Source organism: Aulonocara stuartgranti (genome assembly GCF_965226115.1).
Source record: "Aulonocara stuartgranti genome assembly, chromosome: 22".
In the NCBI taxonomy this organism is placed as follows: domain Eukaryota; kingdom Metazoa; phylum Chordata; class Actinopteri; order Cichliformes; family Cichlidae; genus Aulonocara; species Aulonocara stuartgranti.
The window spans coordinates 30,118,134-30,135,468 of record NC_138957.1 but is presented as its reverse complement, the minus strand read 5'-3'; the positions used below and the strand labels follow the sequence as shown (position 1 = coordinate 30,135,468).

At 42.8% G+C, this 17,335-nt stretch overlaps 2 protein-coding genes and 1 long non-coding RNA gene across 3 annotated transcripts in view; all 3 read right to left on the bottom strand.

The window, feature by feature from the left end:
• The window catches only part of LOC309698830 (histone H1-like), an 80,115-nt gene that overhangs the window by 21,936 nt on the left and 40,844 nt on the right, over window positions 1-17,335 (bottom strand). The gene's annotated exons all lie outside the window — the stretch shown is intronic.
• LOC309698275 lies at window positions 10,595-11,494 on the bottom strand. The gene is made up of 3 exons (XR_014274042.1): window positions 11,298-11,494; window positions 10,994-11,183; window positions 10,595-10,743 (listed from the first exon to the last, which is right to left on the bottom strand). It is a non-coding gene; the product is annotated as an uncharacterized lncRNA (long non-coding RNA).
• Window positions 11,867-15,991, bottom strand: LOC309698152 (uncharacterized protein; the record flags this gene model as incomplete). Its single annotated transcript, XM_082520464.1, has 6 exons — window positions 15,697-15,991; window positions 15,446-15,508; window positions 13,184-13,609; window positions 12,917-12,977; window positions 12,188-12,323; window positions 11,867-11,966 (listed from the first exon to the last, which is right to left on the bottom strand). Exons 1-6 carry the CDS (start codon window positions 15,796-15,798, stop codon window positions 11,867-11,869), a joined length of 888 nt encoding a protein of 295 aa, XP_082376590.1. The 5' UTR covers window positions 15,799-15,991.

The window sequence follows — 17,335 nt, the reverse complement described above, 5'->3', positions numbered from 1 at the left end:
AAAAGACAATCCAAACTTATTCCCGTGCCGGTCGTAAGATCGAACATTGCAGCCGACCACACAGCAAGTACGAACCATGGCTATGCTTTCGCTCCTTACTTAGACCCCCAAAATGGCGGATCGGGCCAAAATCCTTTCCACGCCCACCCCCGTGACATCACGCTCCAAAGCCCTATATACCCTAAAAAAAAAAAAAAAAAAAAATCCATCGGCCCATAAAAACAAAAAATCGCCAGCGGCCCACCGGGCAAATGCCCGGTATGCCCGATGGCGAGTCCAGCTATGTGCACAGTGCCCTAAACCAACAAAGTTATTAATAACACATTGTAGTAAATAATTGCACAACAAAGAATCCCTGTGTGCCCTGATTCCCCTTCTGTGTCTCCGCTCCCGTGATACTCGTGCTCACTGCCTTCTCGTTCCCGCACTCCTGCTGGAAAATCCACAGAGGCAGCTGTTAGCGCACATCTAAATATCAACAGACTAACACTCACTGATTATGCTGAAAACACTGACGGGTGGTTACACAACAACCCAGCGTCGAGGAGAACTCAGCCACACTGCTTTGTACCTCCGTCGACAATCCTGATCAGCTGCAGGTGTGTGTCATCCTCCTCAGGTGTGGCCAGCCTCCCAACGAGACACACCCACCAGGCCTGACGGTGCCTGAAAACCGAACCTCCGGAACACGCACACACGCACACACAAACACCTATACACAAACCTGAAAACCAGGGACACAAGCCACAAACCAGCAAATATATAAACAAGTCCAAACTGCTCATCGACCCTGGGTCACTCAGACCGAGGTCCTTGACCAGGCATTCAGACCTGTAGATACTGTACCCTGATATGGATGACTAGGAAGTATTTCAAGATTTATTAATAAATAAAATTAATTGAATAAAATATGTTTTAGTAAATTCATTTCCAAGTTTTCTTTTCTTTTCTTCTTATTGACTTTATAATTATATCTATAATTATCACAGTCTAATCTGCTAAACACATCTGCAATTCTAGACCTCGACCACAGAGCAGAGGTGTCAGAAAAAAAAGTCTTATTATCTAGTTATTTTAAGTTCCAGATGATCAGCATACCATTTCTGTTTATCCAATTTATTAATCAGCATTTGAACAAATGAGGGTCAAAGAAACATTTAAAAAACGGTCTCAAGGGTCTCAAAAATAAAGCTGTAAATAAAAATCTGTAAAACTTGTCATGACTGACCCCCTAAATGGTTGTTTTTACAGTATTCACATTTCTTTAGTGTTTTTGATCAACATTTTAATATAAGTTGGGGGATTTCTGGTACAGCATCAAATTTTTTAGAAAATACAACTAATTAAGCCATTAATAAATTAAATAGAGTATTTTTAAAAATTTCCTAAACTTAAAAAACTCCAGTCCCTTCTACCACGACCTGTGTGACTGAGAACCTACACAGACATGTCTCCTGAGGTCATTTCCTCAACTGTTTCTGTTCAGACATTTCTGGAGAGAAGATTGAGAAACATCGTGAATGAAGATGACAAGTTGTGGATCAGACTGACAGACTCAGCAGTAGAGAGCAGATATTTGTGGGTGGATTGTTCACCACTGTGTGCAGTGTTTTGTGTTGAATAAATAAAAGTATATTTACAGTGGCCCCTAGAGACAAAGCACGTACAAACTCCAAAACACAACAGAAGTGCTCCAGGATGCTAGGGGCCGTGTTGAGCTTTTGTTACCTGGTGGCTACACAAGCCAGCAAGTACCAACAATCGGATTGGGTGTGTGGTAGTAACAGGTAAATGAAGTTTAAAAAAAAAAAAAAAAAAAAAAAAAAAAAATATATATATATATACATATATATATATATATATATATATATATATATATATTCCTTCTCCATGGAGGGTACTATGGGGCGCCGTTTGTAAACTGAAACATGCCGAAATTAGCAGCAACATTTTTCCACATTTAGCTCTAAATCTTACAAAAACATGTTTTTTCGAGTCATTTTTTACAACATTTAGTAAAATATTTGTAACTTTTCATATTTAAAACCGGATTTTAAATGTTAAATCTAAATGCTAAATGTTAAATCTAAATGTTAAATGTTAAATCTAAATGCTAAATGTTAAATGTAAATATTATATATAAATCTAAATGTTAAATGTTAAATCTAAATGTTATATATAAATCTAAATGTTAAATGTTAAATCTAAATGTTATGTATAAATCTAAATGTTAAATGTTAAATGTAAATGTTATATATAAATCTAAATGTTAAATGTTAAATCTAAATGTTACGGGAAACTAAATATTTAGCTAATATGCAAATTTATTGTACGGGTCAACGGAAATACCAAAATAAAAGCTTCAAGAAAACCTCCCGCGCTAAAGTGTGCCGGTCGTGGTCAGGTTCTGTGTTTGCGCTCCTCTCACGGTCACTTTTGACTGCCATGAGCTGCTTCAACTATTCCCTACCAGCATGTCCAGCGATTTAGCTGAAAACATTGGAAGAGCCGTTTTGTCGGCCATCCAACGATTCAGCGGTAGTGCACCCTCGACCTCACAAAGGCCGCAGCACTTGGTGAGTTTATTGTATAGCATTTTGGACGGGTTGATAGCAGTGTTAGCAAAACTAGCAAAGCTAAATTACTTAGCTAGTCCTCAATTATTTCATTTGGTAGGCAGCAGACAGAGATCGAACATCATACAACTCTATTTATTTATTTGGTAGGTAGGTAACAGTCGTTCTTGATGTAAATGTTTCCTTAGGAATCCAGCAATGCACCTAGACCAAGTAGACCTGCCGTCTCCACTGGGATACCATACCGCTCGGTAGGCCTTCTAACACATATCATTTAGCTGACTGATTTCTGTTTTTTCTTTGGTTTAATATGTCACCTTAAATTAAATCCTGTCAAAGTAATGATTCTGATTCTACATACATTTCATCTTCTTAGGGGTCCATCACTAGCAGTGTCACATCACCACCAACAACATTCACAAGTTTTACGTCATATTTTATTACTGTTTTTGCTGTGAAGTGTCTTTTGATTGCTCACTTTCATATTTTAAAACCAGAGGTGGGACCAAGTCATTGTTTTGCAAGTCTCAAGTAAGTCTCAAGTCTTTATCCTCAAGTCTCAAGTCAAGTCTCAAGTAATGTCAGGCAAGTCAGAGTCGAGTCTCAAGTCACTGGTGTAAAAGTCCGAGTCAAGTCACAAGTCTGAAACTTTGAATTTCAAGTCCTTTCGAGTCTTTAAAAAAAAAAAACGAAAAAATAATGTTGCAGTTATGCTAAATGTAAATATTAGACCATGTAATTTTTTAATCTGTGTTTTTCTCAACACATGACAAAATAGTGAACTTAGAAAATATACACAAATTGTGAAATTGCACCTCTTTAAAATGCAGCTCAATTAAACCTAGCTCCAAGAATAATTTTCACCGACAGTTCTGAGATAAGCTGCATGTTATTCTTGGATGCGGTTGTAGGACCGGCTTTAAAATCGCATGACAAAAATATCATACATATTAAAAAAAACTGCATCACCAACGTAGCCTGGACAACATTTGCTAGTTAGATGAAGTCAGCTATCTCATCGTAGCATATTTATATGCATATTTATAATCATACGGTTCTTGGAGTGAGTGCATACACTCATGAAGTTTAGTAACTTCCGGTCACTGCAACAAGCCCAGGTACAGTTTACCGACGGATGGGTACAGGACCTTGAAATGCACCGTGTAGAAAGTAAAGACCATCGTACATATCATAAGTTTACCAGTCTCACAAATCGTCGTCATAAATACACATTCGTTAACCGTTTATTAATAGGACCTTTGAGCTCAACGGTAATTAATTAGTAGTGGAAATAATTTCTGGTACCCATCACAGAAATGTAGCAGTGACAATAATACTGTATGCTGTAATCGTACTGGACAATTAGTGATACAAAAAACTGTTTTATCCTGTGAATAAAAGCATATGTTTTTGTCACTGTACCATAATAACAGAAGCGAAACGCAATATTGTGTCAGGACAATTCACTATTTATGCACAATAAATAAAGGAGCATAGCGCGACCATTTCTGTTCAGCGCCAGACTTGCTTGTAACCTATATCACCAATTATGTTATGAAAATGACGTATTAAGTACTAAAAAACACTGACCTTCGTGTAAATGCTTGGAGCAGACTAACCTGTGAGCTGGAGTGTTCTGGGACATTATATTTGATCTTTGAATGGCTGCAATCCAGTCGCCTCTTTGTTACTTTGGAAACATGGCTCGAACAATTTCGCTTCAACGACATAATCCGATAACAACCGATCTCTTTACTCGTCGGCTTCCCGTGGCTGTCATGCGACCGGCTATTGCAGTTAATAATACAACAGCTTCTTGACATTTTTGTGTTTCTTTTTATCGCTGTGTGACTGATTTCAATTGAAAGCCTGCGTGCGCTAGTACCGCTTGCCACGAGTTCCCAGAATCCTTTGCGGTTCTACCCGTGAATGACGTCACATTTTCAATCTCTATATAATATGCGTGTTAAATTTTATATTTGGGGTAAAATATCAAGTCTTTTCAAGTAAACCGGTTCAAGTCCAATTCAAGTCCCAAGTCATTGGTGTAAAAGTCCAAGTCAAGTCACAAGTCTTACAACATTTTTTCAAGTCAAGTCTAAAGTCATAAAATTAATGACTCGAGTCTGACTCGAGTCCAAGTCATGTGACTCGAGTCCACACCTCTGTTTAAAACTATTGATAAAATATTACTCTAGCTAATCTGTCACAGTACAATTGCCTCAAATTACCCATCTTTTGTTATAGAATTGTGCTCATTGAGATTTTCTGTGCCGTGTTCTAGGATGGTTACCAAGGAAGGCTTCAGATTTCCAAAGAGGAATTGGAAAATGTTCTTTCCCTGAAAACATCTTTTACTGAAGCTGCATCTATCCTTTCCATCTCCAGGCCCACTCTGTATAAGTTACTGCAAGACTATAATATCTCAGAGTCAAAATTCAATGTAATCAGTGACCATGAGTTAGATCAGATAGTGTCCCAGATAAAAACTGAACATCCAAATGTTGGAGAAGTGATGCTGATGGGTCATCTGCGTTCCAAAAACATAGTGGTTCAAAGATGGCGCGTAAGAAAGTCACTGCGGAGGGTGGACTCGGCTGGTGTTCTATCCAGGAGAAGAACTGCAGTTGCTCGGCGAGTATATTCTGTGCCTCATCCAAATTTCATATGGCACATAGATGGAAATCACAAACTGATTCGTTGGAAGTTTGTTGTTCATGGTGCAATAGATGGATACAGCAGGATGTTGATGTTTCTTCAGTGCTCCAGCAATAATCGAGCTGAGACTGTGAAAGCCCTCTTTACTGCAGCTGTTGGACAATTTGGCAGACCCCTGCATATCAGGACTGATCATGGAGGAGAGAACGCTCAGATTTGGGAGGACATGCGAGCAAGCAGGGGTGAAAGCTCTGTCTTAATGGGAAGTTCTGTGCACAACCAGAGGATTGAGCGTTTCAACCGAGACTTAAACAACAACTGTAGCCGCATTTATGCACCTATATTTTATGAATTGGAATCACTTGGTATCCTAGACTTAGAAAATGCAACAGACCTATTTTGCCTTCATTATGTGTTTCTACCACGAATCAACCGCACTTTGAAGGAATTCAAAGCTGGATATAACAATCACTCTGTTTCCACTGAAGGTAATAGAACTCCCATCCAGCTTTTTGCCTGCGGAACTCATGTGTCTCATCGTCACAACCCAGAACTTTCTACAGCAGAGGTCTCCATACCCTCCTTGTCAAACTCTGAAAGTAGGTTTGTCCCATTAAATGACAGTGATTTACAAGAGCTATATACAAGCATTCACCCTTTTGAAGAAGACAACAATAATGGTAAAACATTGTTTCAACGAACACAGCAGTATATTTTTAACAAACTTGTAAATGTGTGATCTCAACCACAGGATACCAGTGATGTTCTAAAGAGTGATGACACTTAGTATTCTTAAATGCTGTACAGCAAATGCGTTTTTTGTACTACTGCAGAAGCCCCTCCCCTCTAGCAGTGATGCCTCCTGCCACATAAGGACTCAAAGTTAATGACTGACAGTGACTCATAGGCTATTCAGAAGGCTACAACCACTTTTAGTTTATGGGTAAAACCAGTTATTTAGATTGCAGTAAAGATCAAATTCACACTGTAACAGTGTAATACAGTATAACAGTGAAAATTATCAACACGGAACAGTCAGTCTTTAAATCAATTCACAAGATTATCTACAGTATTGTGCTAATCATTGTAAAGTTGCAATAGTCTTAATAAATGTTGCTGTTAGATGTCTAAGTAATCCTGGCTTGTTCTACAAAGCATGTTTAGTATACTCTGTGCATAAACTGTTTTGAAATCTCCTTGTTTAAAAAAAGAAAAAGCTTAATAAAATTATTAATTGTATTACACCAGTTGTCATGGTCCTGGGCCATGTTGGCCCAGTGTTCTTAGTTTCCTTGTATGTTTGTATTTTATTCCATGCTTCCCCTGCCCATTATGTCTAAGTTCTCCCCGTGCTCTCTCTTCCCCCTGTGTGCCTTCTATGTATTTATGAGCCCTCGTCCCCTTTCGTGTTTATTCCATGTCTCCCCTGCCTGTTACGTTGGTGTTCTACTCGTGCTCTCTCTCCTCCTGTACTTCCTGTTTCACCTCTCCCGTCAGTGTTCAGTTCACCCCGCCCTGTCTCGTTATGATTATCAGTGTCACCTGTGTTCCCCGTGTGTTCCCACTTCCCTCGTTAACCCTCTGTGTATTTCTGTCTGCGTCTCCCTCTGTTCAGTGTGATGTCGTCCCTCATGTTGTGTGGATCTCCCTGTGTCTCTCTGCGTATGTTAGTTTACTTTTCCCAGTTTAGTTTTGTATTTCCTATGTTCTGCCATTCCAGCATTAAAGCTGTGATTTTGAGTTCATCCCCGTGTCTGTGAGTTTTGCGTTTGGGTCCTCCTCCTGCCTGCCACACAGCCGAGCCTTGACAGTACGACGTCACCACAACATGGACCCAGCAGACTTACCCGGGGAGAGCGATCTGATACGTGTCCAACGCCTAGTCGAGTGGATAACCCACACTTCCAATACAAGGGCAAAGATTGTGGGGATAAATGCTATCGAAGCAATCCTCAAAGGAAATTCTCATCTCCGCCAGGTCAGAGGATGTTTGGACTTATTGGCCAATTTGAATGAAGCCCGGGAGGCGGCGCGAACTCGGGAAATATCAGACTTGGCCCAGCAGCAACAGACAACAGCCACCCTGGAGCAGCCGCGTCAGTTTCACCGGCCGGATGAGGTTTTGCCCGGCCCTTTGGAGCTATCTGCGGGGAAGAAGCGTCGATCACGCCGCGGGCGCGCCACCCCACAGCCGGACGTTCGGACTTTTACATCGCCGACTGTGGTGAATAAGGACTCTTTTTCTGTGTCGAACCGTGGGACTATTCGTTCAGGGGTTGTGTTTTGTGCTACGGACGGTAATGTGAACAGTTTATCAGCTGCCCAGCCTCCTGACGCTCTCTTAGCTGCCCAGCTACAAGCTGCGTCTCCTGTGTCCCCGCTAGCACAGCCATTAACTCCACCACACGCTCCATTTTCACCTCTACCATCGCTTCAGTCATCAGTTCGGTCTGCCACTCAGTCGCCCTTAGTTCCGTCATCAACACTACCACCTGTTTCTCTTCCACCACAACCGTCGCTTCACCCAGCCACTCAGGCTGCTACTCAGTCAGTCATTCAACCCATAGCCCTGCCGTTAATATGCTCTGTAGCTGAGCCACTAGCCGCCCGACCCGCAGCCACTTCAGCCACTCCTCCACCCGTCACACCTCCACTACAACCATCACTGCAGTCTCTAGCGCAGTCACCTGCAGCTCTGCTTTCCCCAGTGCAGTCTCCAGTGTCCCCAGTGCAGTCTCCAGTGTCCCCAGTGCAGTCTCCAGTGTCCCCAGTGCAGTCTCCTGCAGCCCTGCTGTCCCCAGTGCAGCCTCCTTTAGCACAGTCACCCACTCAACCACCAGCACCACAACCGTCACTACCTCTAGTTCATTCCCCTGTGAAGTCATTAACTCCACCACCTACTCCACTCTCACCACCACCGTTACTACAGACATCAGTTCAGTCCCCTGTGCAGTCATTTACTTCTCCACCGTTAGCAGCTCAGGTCCCCGTGTGTCCAGCAGCTCAGGTCCCCGTGTGTCCAGCAGCTCAGGTCCCCGTGTGTCCAGCAGCTCAGCTCGCACCTGAACCTTTGGCCCAGTTCCCCGTAGCAGTGCAGTTTTCTAGCCAGCTTAACATTGAGCCCGGGGTCCCAATCCTCTCTGGCTCTACATCGGCTCCTGCTGGAAGCTCGGATGAGCTCATCCAGGACTCCGCGGCTCCCACGCCGCCATCTACCTCGTCCGCTGGGGGTTCCAGTGAGCCCGGCCAGCACCTCCCTGTCTCCGCTGGAGGGTCCGAGGGGCCCGTTCAGCCTCCCGTCTCCGCTGGAGGGTCCGAGGGGCCCGTTCAGCCTCCTGTCTCCGCTGGAGGGTCCGAGGGGCCCGTTCAGCCTCCTGTCTCCGCTGGAGGGTCCGAGGGGCCCGTTCAGCCTCACGCCGCATCAGCTGGAGGGCCCGAGGAGCCTGTCCAGCCGCCATCTGCGACCGCCTCGTCATCGCCTGGCCCGGCTACATCCGCCTGTGCTGCAGCTCCGCCTGGCCCGGCCTCAGCCTCTGCAGCTCCGCCTGGCCCGGCCTCAGCCTCTGCAGCTCCGCCTGGCCCGGCCTCAGCCTCTGCAGCTCCGCCTGGCCCGGCCTCAGCCTCTTCGTCCTCGCCTGGCCCGGCCTCCGAGTCTTCGTCCTCGCCTGGTCCGGCCTCCGAGTCTTCGTCCTCGCCTGGTCCGGCCTCCGAGCCTTCGTTCTCGCCTGGTCCGGCCTCCGAGCCTTCGTCTGCCGCAGCCTCCTCAGAGCCTTCGTCTGCCGCAGCCTCCTCAGAGCCTTCGTCTGCCGCAGCAGCCTCAGCCTGTGCTTCGCCTGGTCCCGCCTTGACTGGTCCCGTCTCGACTGGTCCTGTGCCCACCGGGCCTCGGCCAGTACGCCTGACACTGGAAAGCCGCCGCCGCTGCCTTCCGCGCGGCCGGCCCCCTGAACTGCACCGTCATCGCCTGGGTGGCCGCCGTCGCCTTCCGCACGGTCGGCCCCCGGACCAGCGCTGTCATCTTCGCCGCCGCCTCCCGCGCGGTCGGCCTCCTGAACTGCTCCGTCGTCTCCTTCACCGCCGCCGTTGCCTTGCGCACGGCCGGCCTCCTGGACTGTTTCCACGTCGCCGCCGTTGCCTTGCGCACGGCCGGCCTCCTGAACTGTTTCCACGTCGCCGCCGTTGCCTTGCGCACGGCCGGCCTCCTGAACTGTTTCCACGTCTCCGCCGTTGCCTTCCGCATGGTCGGCCCCCTGAACTGCTTTGTGTTTGGGTTGTTTTCTTGGGCTCCGGTGTTTGCTGTGCTCTTCTTTTGTTTTCTGTTCCGAGCCCTCCGTCCTGGGCCCCCGCCGCCCGCCCTGGGTTGTTTTCTGTTTGGTTTTGTTTTTCTGTGTTTGGGCTGTCTGGAGCCAGCCCTTGAGGGGGGGGGTACTGTCATGGTCCTGGGCCATGTTGGCCCAGTGTTCTTAGTTTCCTTGTATGTTTGTATTTTATTCCATGCTTCCCCTGCCCATTATGTCTAAGTTCTCCCCGTGCTCTCTCTTCCCCCTGTGTGCCTTCTATGTATTTATGAGCCCTCGTCCCCTTTCGTGTTTATTCCATGTCTCCCCTGCCTGTTACGTTGGTGTTCTACTCGTGCTCTCTCTCCTCCTGTACTTCCTGTTTCACCTCTCCCGTCAGTGTTCAGTTCACCCCGCCCTGTCTCGTTATGATTATCAGTGTCACCTGTGTTCCCCGTGTGTTCCCACTTCCCTCGTTAACCCTCTGTGTATTTCTGTCTGCGTCTCCCTCTGTTCAGTGTGACGTCGTCCCTCATGTTGTGTGGATCTCCCTGTGTCTCTCTGCGTATGTTAGTTTACTTTTCCCAGTTTAGTTTTGTATTTCCTATGTTCTGCCATTCCAGCATTAAAGCTGTGATTTTGAGTTCATCCCCGTGTCTGTGAGTTTTGCGTTTGGGTCCTCCTCCTGCCTGCCACACAGCCGAGCCTTGACACCAGTGACTTTATTGATTTGTTGTTGAAAATACAGAGTTAGCATTTTTATAAATCTATTGAAGCTTTGAAAATTATTACATTTCAACATTAAATGTAGTCAGAATTTATTTCAACTGTCTTGTATGAAGCAAAGTTACTTGAAACTACAATTAATGAACAGGATTAGAGTTAACAAACCCACCATTTTAATTTCACTTTTTTGGAACATGTTTAGATGGTGCTGAATAAAGCTCCATTCAGGAGTGCTACTAAGAAGCAGTAATGAAAAGCATCATCATCAGCCATTGTTGTTTCATTCACAAAAAGCTGAAGCTCATTTGCACATGTGTGTGCAATCGGGAGATGTTTGCATTCATCGTGAATGAATGTTATTTTAGGAGCTGGTTGAAAAACTATGGCTGGAACCTTGCTGCTCCCGGTGGCAAAAGCCAAGATGTGACCAGGCCTCAAAGCCTTCACAAATGCCTCTTCATCCTTGGTAAGAGTCCTTTCTCCAAGTGAGTCTCTCAGCTCTTTATCTAAAAACAAAGAAAAACCACCGTTAACCTGGGGACACTAAAATAGTTAAAGCTTGAGCTAACAACTAAATGATGGCTAATGTTTTTATAAAAAATACAGAGGTTCTGTCTTTGCCTTGCTTGTCAGTTGTAAGCTATCATACATCTTTATTCCTGTTTTGTGTGTGCATGTGACATAAAAAGACAAAGTTTTACTTTAGTGTCCTGAATTGTTTCATGGCCAGACTACATTATGTGAATTTCTGCTTACTTTCGACACACTGGAGAAATTCCCGAAATTTGACCACCATCAGCTCCTCTCTAACTCTTCTGTTGCTCCCAAGGACAGAATAGCTTGGCCTGAGAACCCCAGCAATTAAACTGGCTGTCAGATCTTTGTCCTCCCCCGATAGGTCAAGCAGAACACGCAAACTGGGGTTCTCTCTCAGGAGTGATAAAATCTAGACAGAAAAGTTTAGATAATGGTTAAATTCCAGTTTTAAATACAAAAAGTAGCTCACTCTAAATGATTATAAAATAATGATCAATTGATACAGAAAAAATATAAATCTCACTCCATAGTAGGACAAGCCATCAGTTAGTTGATCGAAACAGCTTTGCCGTTGCAGAACTGCAAGGTATAGAGCTGCATTTTTCACGAACAGATCTTTATTGGCCATGGTGACTGTGAGTGGAAGACCTTCAACTTGATATCGCCATGAGTCGCAGCAGCTGACTGCTTCCTCCAAATCATGTTGAGTTGTTGCATTTACAACCTAAATATTTAAGAAAAACACTTTAAATGTTTGTTTTTTTTACCAGTGTACACAAATACTGCAGATGGTTCATTTTAATTTGACTCGAAACGTTTTTGTTTTGGTTTATTTGGCTGTATTTCACCAATAATTTTTTTTTTAACAAAAAGGAAACAAATTGAAAATATAATACATGGAATTGCCTCTAATAACCAAAAATGTATTTATTATATATTATAAAAGAAGACCAGAAGACTTGTGAATATAGGAAATATTACAATATTCTTGTTATAATATTGCAATTACCTTTGTAATTGTGTAACTGCAAAAAAATGATGCAAGTAAAGATGCAAATAAGATATTCAATTATCAAAGGTTACTTTCAAATCTTACCTTGAAATATGAACTTCACTCTGTCTATCAGATTCTTCTAGGAGGCTACGCTGAATTGCCTCTTCAAGAGCTTCATCTTCCTCTAGAAAAATAGGGCTAAATAGATAAGAGATATTAGAAATCATAAAACATGTCAGCCTTGAAGAATTTCTCACACTACATCATTAAAAAAAAAAAAAAAAATTTAATGTAAATCCTAAAGTTGCAGTCATTCAGCAAAAAAACCCCAAACATGCAAATTGGAAACTTGCATCAAAACAATATCCTAAACAACATCTAAAATGAAGGATTTCTTTAACCCCTAGACAACAGCTTACACAAATTCTGCCACATTATATGGAAACATCTGCTGTCCCTCTGCCTGTCCCTCATTTTCACTCTCTTGAATGCAGCTCTCTGTTTCCTGATGCTTGGCCTCACTTTCACCTGGTGTTGTAGACAACGCATGATGCACTGAACAAAGGAAAGAAGGTCAGCATGACTTGCTTCATAATGTTAACAGAGCCTTTATATATCCTTATATTAGTTTAAGTGAAAGTTGGGCACATATTCCTCCTTGGCTGTAATCACCTGTGATAATTCGTAAACATTAAAATGGTAAATGGCCTGTATTTGTATAGCGCTTTTACTAGTCCCCCCTAAGGACCCCAAAGCGCTTTACACACCCAATCATCCACCCATTCACACACACATTCACACACTGGTGGAGGCAAGCTACAGTTGTAGCCACAGCTGCCCTGGGGCAGACTGACAGAGGCGAGGCTGCCATATCGCACCATCAGCCCTTCTGGCCAACACCAGTAGGTGGTAGGTGAAGTGTCTTGCCCAAGGACACAACGACCGAGACTGTCCGAGCCGGGGCTCGAACCGGCAACCTTCCGATTACAAGGCAAACTCCCAACTCTTGAGCCACGATCGCCCCAATCGGACAAATTAATGATGCTCTCATCAAACAAACCCCCCAGGAATTATTACGCACTGCAGTAACAAAATCTAACTGGTCATCGAGCTTAGAACCTCACTAGGTTTTCATTCACGTCACATACCTCGTCTTCTCCGGCAGACTGGACTTTCAAAGTCACTGTCAGACAGCTCTTCTGGTTCCTCCTGAGGGAAAAGAAAGCATGTTCTACATAAAATCAAATACAGTTGCACCAAATCACTGGTAACACAGAGGCACATGGCTGCACTAAAAACTGTTTACACCTGCTGAAACTGCAATATTAATTAATACAATTAATAAAATTATGTTAAGGGAACAGACTCACTTTTTAGACAATAAATATTTCTGCACTGCAATATAAAATGTTTACCTGTGCAGGTTTTTGTATCCCTGCCATTATATAGAGGCAGGTGGTGGAACAAATCGAGCCAACTTCTTGACCACCCCAAAGAAAATTGCTAGAAACATTTGGTTTCATTAGTCGTTTACATCCTCTAATTGTACTCAAATACTCAAAAGGGAATGTCTGGCCAGTTGACAGTGCAAATGTTCTTCTGAAGATTGCTGCTATTTCTTCTCTAAGTTGTGCTTCAGACCAGTCAGATGTAAAGGAGATCTTCCCAATAAGGCCATCTTGTGCTAGTTTTGCTCGTGAATCTCCTCTCGGTATGAGAAACGTTGATGCTGAAGACAAGGGCAAGCACACAACATCTTTTGTATAGTGTTTGCAGGTCTTGTTTTTTCTCACAAAATGTGAGCGCGTAGCATGAGCTTGAGGAACTGATGGAAGAGGAACCTGAAATGAATTCAAACACAGATACAGATAGACACCTATGCATTACAATACATCCGTAAGGTTTCTGTTATCTGTTCATTAAAAACAAACAAACAAACTGTAGACTCAGACCATCTTACTATTGTCTACCCATTACACAGAAAACTGAACCTTTTGTATATTGTAGATTAGCATTTGGTGATTGTTGGTCAAGTTGGTGATTCAGTCCCCAGGTGCTCTAATCTAGAGCTCCCAATGAGTTTATCTGAGTATGACTGTGTGCAAATGTTGGACAGAAAAAGTGCTTGTATTAATCTGTGCATGTGAATGGGTAAATGAGATCTGTTGTATAAAGTGCTTTGAGAACTCAATTAGAGTAGAAAAAGCCTGCGGTTAGGTCAGTGTGTATTTGGACCCTAACAAGTTTTATTTTGTTGCCCGTTTACTGAAACATATTCCAATCATAATTATATCATGGACATGATGTGCAGACTCAGCTTTAATTTAGGGTATCCATATTAAAATGATGATGTCATTACCAATTAAGCAGATAAAAGGCCTGGAATTGATTTGAGACCTAGTGTTTGCATTTTGAAAATTTTACTGTGAACAGACAACATGCGGTCAAAGAGAACATAACAGAAAAAAGAAAATTAAGAAATTAATACAGCCACTACAGTGACCATCAAAACGATGAAAAATATTGACGTAAAATTTATTTTGCGACACCACAGAACAAATGATAGCGTATAATATGAAATGATAGATGTTTTCATATCGTCATATCGAACAGCCCTAATACAGAGGGTTCAATGCAAGGTGCAAGCCACTCATAAGCCTCAAGAACAGAAAGGTTAGAATGGACTTAACAAACAAACAAAAAAAAAACATTTAGTAAAAGCCAGCAAAATTTTGGAAAAACATTCTTTGGACAGATAAAACCAAGATCAACCTCTAACAGAATGATGGCAAGAAAAAAGTATGGAGAAGGGTGGAACGACTCATGATCCAAAGCATACCACATCATCTGTAAAACATGGCAGAGGCAGTGTGATGGTTTGGGCGTGCATGGCTGCCAGTGGCACTGGTAGTGTTTACTGAATATGTGACACAGGACTGAAGCAGCTCAATGTGTTCAGAGACATACTTGTCTGCTTAAGTCCAGCTAAAAGTAGTCACATTGATTGGGCAGCATTTAACAATAAAGATGGAAGATGACCCAAAACATACAGTCCAAGCACCCCATGACTTTAATAAAGTAAAGAAATAGAATATTCTTGAATGGCCAAGTCAGTCACTGGATTTTAACCCAATTGAGCATACATTTCAGTTGTTGAAGACTAAATTTAGGACAGAAAGGCCCACAAACAAACAGCAACTGAAAGCCAATGCAGTAAAGGCCTGGCAGAGCCTTAGTAAGGAGGAATGCCAGCATCTGGTGGTGTCCATGACTTCAAGACTTCAGGGTGTCATTGCCAACAAAGGGTTTTGAATAAAGTAATAGAAATGATCATTTTATTTTCAGTTATTTAATTTGTCTAATTACTTTAGAGCCTCTGAAATGATAGGATTGTGTTTACAAATTAATTTTTCCCCCTCACATTTTTATGCATTCATTTAGTCCAACCCACTGAATTAAAACTTAAAGTCTGCACTTCAACTGCATTGGAGTAGTTTCATTTTTAATTCATTCTGGTAATGTACAGAAGCAACATTAGAAAATGTGTCTGTATCCAAATACTTATGAACCTGACTGTCAAAAACCAGTCAGCTAAGATAAGATAACATACCTTTATTAGTCCCACAAGGGGAAATTTCATGATAAATAAATTAAATGATATGTGTAAGAAGGCCTACCGAGCGGTATGGTATCCCAGTGGAGACGGCAGGTCTACTTGGTCCAGGTGCATTGCTGGATTCCTAAGGAAACATTTACATCAAGAACGACTGTTACCTACCTACCAAATAAATAAATAGAGTTGTATGATGTTCGATCTCTGTCTGCTGCCTACCAAATGAAATAATTGAGGACTAGCTAAGTAATTTAGCTTTGCTAGTTTTGCTAACACTGCTATCAACCCGTCCAAAATGCTATACAATAAACTCACCAAGTGCTGCGGCCTTTGTGAGGTCGAGGGTGCACTACCGCTGAATCGTTGGATGGCCGACAAAACGGCTCTTCCAATGTTTTCAGCTAAATCGCTGGACATGCTGGTAGGGAATAGTTGAAGCAGCTCATGGCAGTCAAAAGTGACCGTGAGAGGAGCGCAAACACAGAACCTGACCACGACCGGCACACTTTAGCGCGGGAGGTTTTCTTGAAGCTTTTATTTTGGTATTTCCGTTGACCCGTACAATAAATTTGCATATTAGCTAAATATTTAGTTTCCCGTAACATTTAGATTTAACATTTAACATTTAGATTTATATATAACATTTACATTTAACATTTAGATTTATATATAATATTTACATTTAACATTTAGATTTATACATAACATTTAGATTTAACATTTAACATTTAGATTTATATATAACATTTAGATTTAACATTTAACATTTAGATTTATATATAATATTTACATTTAACATTTACATTTAAATATAATATTTACATTTAACATTTACCATTTAGATTTAACATTTACCATTTAGATTTAACATTTACCATTTAGATTTAACATTTAAAATCCGGTTTTAAATATGAAAAGTTACAAATATTTTACTAAATGTTGTAAAAAATGACTCGAAAAAACATGTCTTTGTAAGATTTAGAGCTAAATGTGGAAAAATGTTGCTGTTAATTTCGGCATGTTTCAGTTTACAAACGGCGCCCCATAGGGTACTGCCCCTTGTGGCTGTTCAACTTGTAGCCAAGCATCTCACTGATCACTGCTGCCGTATTGTAGATCAGCTTGTTAGTGTCGGTAATCGTGGTTGTAGGTATTGTCCGTAGTGCTGCATTAACATCATCTAGCAGACCTTCTGAGGGTACTTCACGTAATCTTGGTAACCGGCTACGGGGGATCCATGTTTCAAGCTTGGCCATGATCCTATTTTTCAGGTCAGTTCCTCTCGCACTCAACGATCCTTCTCCTATCGCACTTGGGGCTATGTACCCAATCTCGGGTGGGGGTGATGATATCTCCCCCCTGACCTGCCGAGACTGCAAGACCAGACTGACCAACCTGTGCACTGCCTGGATTGATTACAAGAAGGCCTATGACTCAATGCCCCACAGCTGGATACTGGAATGCCTAGAATTGTACAAGATCAATGGGACCCTAAGAGCCTTCATCAGGAACTCAATGGGGATGTGGCGTACAACACTAGAGGCCAACTCCAAGCCCATAGCACAAGTCACCATTAAGTGCGGGATCTACCAAGGAGATGCTCTGTCCCCACTGCTGTTCTGCATAGGCCTGAACCCCCTCAGTGAGATCATTAACAAGACTGGCTACGGACACCGACTACGGAACGGAGCAGTTGTCAGCCACCTCCTGTACATGGATGACATCAAGCTGTATGCCAAGAGTGAACGAGACATCGATTCACTGATCCACACTACCAGGCTATACAGCAATGACATTGGAATGTCGTTCGGACTGGAGAAGTGTAGTCAGATGGTAACAAAGAGAGGGAAGGTAGTCAGAACTGAGGGGATTGAACTACCAGAAGGCAACATTGCAGACATAGGGGACAGTTACAAGTACCTGGGGATCCCGCAGGCAAATGGAAACCATGAAG